The 5301-nt window shown below is 66.7% G+C and overlaps 1 protein-coding gene across 2 annotated transcripts; it reads left to right on the top strand.

Moving 5' to 3' along the window:
* Positions 1 to 186: 186 nt before the first annotated feature.
* Positions 187 to 2886, top strand: RASSF7 (Ras association domain family member 7). Of its 2 annotated transcripts, none has more exons than XM_059932452.1 (6): positions 187 to 278; positions 859 to 989; positions 1149 to 1861; positions 1987 to 2115; positions 2192 to 2273; positions 2356 to 2886. In XM_059932452.1, the coding sequence occupies exons 2-6, from the start codon at positions 866 to 868 to the stop codon at positions 2385 to 2387; spliced, it is 1080 nt and encodes a 359-aa protein (XP_059788435.1). In that variant the 5' UTR covers positions 187 to 278; positions 859 to 865; the 3' UTR covers positions 2388 to 2886. The 2 variants fall into 2 exon arrangements, with proteins under 2 accessions (XP_059788435.1, XP_059788437.1); XM_059932454.1 differs by having other exon boundaries at positions 193 to 294.
* The last annotated feature ends 2415 nt before the right edge of the window (positions 2887 to 5301 follow it).

Raw genomic sequence — 5301 nt, 5'->3', positions numbered from 1 at the left:
GCTCCCCGGAGCCCCGCCCACACCTGGGCGCCGCCGGGGGCGGGGCGGGCGGGGAGCCAATGGGGAGGGCCAGGGGCGAGGCTCAGAGTAGGTGGCTAATGGGTGTCGGCACGGGGCGGGCAGTGCGCGCCGCGGAGCCAATGGAAGTGTGCGGGGCGGGGCGCGCCGGCCGTGGGCCAATGGGGTGGCGGGCCGGGGCGCTCCCGCGGCGCTGTAGGCGGCAGGTTGCGGCGGCGCCCGGCGCCTGGCAGTAGCCAGTTCGCGTCCGGATTCCGGAGGTAGGCGAGCGTTCCGGTGAGCCGCGCCGGGCCCCGGAGCTTCCAGAGCGCAGGGCGCGGCCCCGGACGGCGACTCCGACGGAGGGGCGCAAGCCGGGCCGGCGTGGGGGCCGCGCCGCACCTGCACCCGCCCCGGGCGGGGACAGCGGCCTCGCGGCGATCGCGGGGACGGGCGGGAGTGGGGAGGGGCCGCCCATGCCGGGTGCGGTGGGTCCGGAGGGCCGAGGTCTGCGCGCGGACGCCCAGCGGGAGGGGCTGTACCCTCCGAGCCAGGTGGCTGGGTCTGGTTAATGATTTGCCTTGTTCCGGGAGTGGGGCGGGGCGAGAGCAGGCTGGGAAGTGGGGAAGCCTCCGAGCGCTGCGGGAGGGCACACTGGTTCCCCCTTTGGGGGGCACTGGTCTTTGCTACCCCAACCCCAGGAATGCGCGGCCTGCAGGTGGGGCTGGGCAGCAGACGCTGAGGGGCAGCAGTCCTGAGCCAGTTCAGGGGGTGAGGGGCAGGCCTCAAGGAGGAAGAGCGAGGCCAGGCTGTGTCGGGGCCATGCAGGGCCTGACCCTGTGGCCTTCACCCTCCCTGCAGGACAGGGATGCTCTCAGGGCTGGCGGCCATGGAGCTGAAGGTGTGGGTGGATGGCATCCAGCGTGTGGTCTGTGGGGTTTCAGAGCAGACCACCTGTCAGGAAGTGGTCGTCGCACTGGCCCAAGCGATAGGTGAGTCCCCTGAAGCATGGATGGGCCCAGCAGGTGCACCTGGGGTGCCCCAAGGAGGGTGGGGCTGTTGCTGATCCCTCTTGCCTTCCCCCAACTGCACAAGCCAGGTGGACAGAGGGTAAGGGATGTGGGCTGACTGACCCCTCTCCCCTACTCCAGGCCAGACAGGCCGCTTTGTGCTTGTGCAGCGTCTCAGAGAAAAGGAACGGCAGCTGCTACCCCAGGAGTGTCCAGTGGGTGCCCAGGCGACCTGTGGACAGTTTGCCAGCGATGTCCAGTTTGTCCTGAGGCGGACAGGACCCAGCCTTGCTGGGAGGCCCTCCTCGGACAGCTGCCCTCCCCCTGAGCGCTGCCCAATCCGAGCTAGCCTTCCCCCAAAGCCTCGACCAGCACTGGACCGTGAGCCCTGCAAAGCACTGACCTTCAGCCTGGGGTTCCCTGGGCTGGCCCCCGGCCCTGTGCCACCCGAGCCCGTGGGTCCCGTGGCACCAGTGCCGGGCTGCTGCGCAGACCTGCAGGACTTGGAGCAAAGGGTGCGCAGGAACGCAGCGGAGCTGGGCCAGGAGGCCTTCTGGGAGCAGGAGCTGCGGCGGGAGCAGGCCCGGGAACGCGAGGCGCAGGCCCGCCTGCAGGCGCTGAGCGCGGCCGCGGCTGAGCATGCCGCTCGGCTGCAGGCCCTGGACACCCAGACCCGCGCCCTGGAGGCCGAGTTGCTTCTGGCCGCAGAGGCCCCCGGGCCCCCCTCGCCCACAGCGTCTGTCGCAGAACGCCTGCGCCAGGACCTGGCCGCCCAGGAGCGGCAGAGCGCGGAGGTGCAGGGCAGCCTTGCCCTGGTGGGCAGGGCTCTGGAGGCTGCTGAGCGCGCCCTGCAGGTGAGCCCGCCGGACCCTGCACCCCTGCCAGCTCCCCCATCGCAGGGTGGATTTGGGTGTCGGTCTCAGGATCAGACGAGGGAGAGCACGAGACCGTGCGCCTCTGAGGGTCCCGTGTGCCCCAGGCCCAGGCCCAGGAGCTGGAGGAGCTGAACCGGGAGCTGCGTCAGTGTAACCTGCAGCAGTTCATCCAGCAGACGGGGGCTGCACTGTCCCCACCCCCACGGCCGGATGGGGCCCCCCCTGGCACGCAGGTCAGAGCGGTTCTGGAGGGTGGCCAGGTCGGCGGGGGGCCCAGCCCAGCTCCAAGCTGACCCGCTCTTCCCACAGGATCTTCTGCCTCCGGCCAGAGAAGAGCCCCTCCTGGGAGCCCCCCCGAGTCCAGCCCTAGTGTCCAGCCTGAGCCCAGAGAGTATGTCTGTCTCCCCCACTCTGGGTGGGATGAGGTCCTTTTGTGGCCCCCGCAGCCCTCTCAGCCCATGTCTTCCCCACAGTCACCCCCATGAGGCAGAACTCCTGGAGGTAGCAGCTCTCGCCCCAGAGTGCACGTCCAGTGCCAGCCCAGCCCTGGGCTCTGATGACACGAGCAAGGGCAGCCAAGGCCAGCCCAGCCTGGACGACAGCAGGCGAGCTCGGGATCACAGAGGACTCCTTCCACCATGCAGTGGCAAGCCCTGGTACCCTGGGTCTGAGATGGGACGCCTCGGAGCCCTAGGGTTTCTGCTGCAGGGGGCAGGGGAAGGCTGAGGACTGTCGCTCTAGTCCTTGTCAAATCTGCCCGGACCCCTGGAGAAGCACGGGGCATGGCCAGCCCAGAAACCACTAGGCCCCAAAGGCCACAGCTCCGTGCTGGGGAAGGGAGGTGCACGGACCACCCTGTGTTCAGCCTGTAGGTATGTGCTTGCGTGCGGGAGGTGTCCTTCCCCACGTCCGTGTGTGTGCAGGTGCACGCACACACGTGTGTGTGCTGCCTTCCTACCCCGACACTAAAACTTCAATAAACTGCCCCGTGTGGCTTAAGCGTGTCCCGAGGCTGCACTGGGCAGGGTCTGTGGGGTCCCTGGGTAGTCCCTGGAGCTGCCTGGGGCTGGCAGCAGCCAAAGATCCTGAGATGGGGGTTTCCCAGGGACCAGTCATCAGTTGGTCTAAAGCTGGAGCTCCCAGGGGCTCACATTTCAGGCTGCTGTGTCCACCCACCCCCTGGGGGGGTGGCCCTTCCCTGTTGGTGTCCGGGGGGGGGGGGGGGGGGCGGTTCTCTCCCTGGCAACCTGAGCCTGGGGTTGGAGTGGTGCTGGGCGCCTGAAGCAGCTTCAGCACTGACCTGGGTTTCTGTCTGGACCCCTCCCCCACCTGGCTTCCCTCTCTGGCCTGCTCCCCACCAGCAGCAGAAAGCGCTGCCCCCTCCGGGGTGGCTCCTGGATATGAGAACTCAAGGACACGCCAGACCCGTCCATCAGGTTTCCTGAGTCTGAGAGCTTGCGGGGACTCCTGGGTCTGCGAGGCCCAGGGAGCTTTGCTGGCCCCCAGAGGGTGTGCTGCCCACCTGCGCTCCCCAGGTGGGCATGAAGCCTCAGCTGCATGCCTGCAGCCTTGGAATTGGGGCAGGGCGAGGTCCAAATCACAGCCCTTGTCCTGGGGTGGGCCACAGGCTCCCAGCTCCGAGAGCTGTGGCTGGGATGGGAGAGCTCTGCCGGTCAGAACCTGGGGGGCTCTGAGGCTTGGGTGCAGCCATGCGTATTGAGGAACAGGGGACGGGACAGCCTAGATCACAGGGGTCTTCGTGCTTAGTTTGGGGGCGGGCAACTTTGGGATGGACTCAGCCTTCTTCTGGGGTGGCCCCTGAGCCGGGCCTGGCATGCCCCACTTCCTTTGGGGCCGACAGTAGGGGACGTGAAGTCCTGAGTGCAAGGAGCAAGGAAACCACCAAGCGCACGGCTTATGGGAGTAACCAGGAGCCGGTACTTCCTGCCTGAGCTGCAGCAGGGATGGGAGTGGCTGCACAGGCTGGTGGCGAAAGGGATCTGGCCCCGGCTTCCTCTGTGGAGCCCCCACCCCATCCCCTCACCTGTCCACACTCCTGCCTGACCTGTGACTCCAGATAGGGCCAAGCACAGGCCACACAGGGTGCAGCCCGGAGTGCACGGGCTAGTCAGGCCTCGCCCTGGGTGGGAGGACTGGGGAGTGTCCGAGGGGCCTGCTCCCTTCACCTGTAGCCCCCACCTGTGCTCCAGAGGGTTGGATGGACCTCTGGGCACCAGCCCTGAGCCCTAGCACGGCGTCATCTCCCAAGCTGAGCACGTAGGCCCGCAGGGGGCAAGGCCAGGTGCCATCCAGGGACCACCCTACACACACAGGGGAAAGGGGAGGACCAGCCCATGCCCTTCCCAGTGTCGTGGGCTTCCCCACTCCCCAAAGGGCGGCAGACACAGAACTGGGCGGACTTATGCCCCCTGGTCTCCTGTGTCTGTTTTCAGGGAACACCCGTTCCTTCTGAAGTCACTGGCAGGGACCCGCCCCTGGCCTGAGGCTGGCTCTGAGGACGCTGACAGCCCTCTTCTTCAGCTCAGAGAGGGTCCTCAGGCAGAACCTTCCTCTGAGGCTGTTCCAGGTGAACAAAATTCCACGCCCCCCGAAAGTTGCCAGAAGTGCTTCAGATCACTAAGCAAATCCTTGAGTTGCTGAAAAGTTTACTTTTGAGTTTTAAACTGTGCTTTGAAGACAATGACGTGAGATGTGCTGAGGTGAGGAAAGGCCCAGCTCCCATCAGACCAGAGGGTGGCAGCGCAGGACCCTGCCTGCTCGGAGTACCGGGCAGCCACCCTCGCTGTCGCTCTGCAGGGCCAGACTGTGCTGGGGGGAAGGCACTGGTGCCCCGACCGGCCTCAGAGTTCCTGCTTGCCCCCCGCCCCGCACAGCAGGGCCCTCCAGGGCTGGCTGAGAACACCAGGGTTCACAGACGGCTGCCCACAGTAAGTCATTGCCCAGTGGCAGCAAATCAGCTCTGCTGGTTCTCAACCCCAAAGCCACCAACAGCCTCCCTGCCACCTGAGCACCTGGCCCTGCCAAGCCTGCTGGGTGTGACACTCAGCACACCACATCGACCATCAGTTAGGACAGGGTCCCTCCAAAGGGGAGTCTGAGTCCACACAAGGCCCCATCTAAGCCTACCTCCCCACCAGGCTGCTCCAGCCATCAGCCCCCACCACCTGGGAGAGGGGACAGAGCCTGCTGCTGGCCTCCTGGCATCTGCAGGCCCAGAGGCTGCTCTGGACCGGCTCCACAACCACAGGATTTTCACGGTGAACTCGAGAATCCCTAACAGCAAAGGCGGGCCTCCAGGAGCCCCCGCCCCTGGGAGGGTGTGTCGGGGGCACCACAAAAGGGTCTTCAGAGCCCCGACTCCCTTAGCGGTCTCGCTGAAGTGGCAGAGTGCACAGAAA

The sequence above is a fragment of the Balaenoptera ricei genome, chromosome 8, assembly GCF_028023285.1.
Source record: "Balaenoptera ricei isolate mBalRic1 chromosome 8, mBalRic1.hap2, whole genome shotgun sequence".
NCBI classification, from domain to species: Eukaryota; Metazoa; Chordata; class Mammalia; order Artiodactyla; family Balaenopteridae; genus Balaenoptera; species Balaenoptera ricei.
The sequence above is the reverse complement of the archived record's forward strand: the minus strand, read 5'-3'. Positions and strand labels throughout refer to the sequence as shown.

What these genes read in the sequence shown, in the direction of transcription:
- RASSF7 (XM_059932452.1), top strand. Translation starts at nt 866, where the DNA reads ATGCTCTCAGGGCTGGCGGCCATGGAGCTGAAGGTGTGGGTGGATGGC. An exon ending in CTGCTGAGCGCGCCCTGCAG is followed by an intron (nt 1,862 to 1,986) that starts GTGAGCCCGCCG and finishes CGTGTGCCCCAG; the next exon opens with GCCCAGGCCCAGGAGCTGGA. An exon ending in GGGCCCCCCCTGGCACGCAG is followed by an intron (nt 2,116 to 2,191) that starts GTCAGAGCGGTT and finishes CTCTTCCCACAG; the next exon opens with GATCTTCTGCCTCCGGCCAG.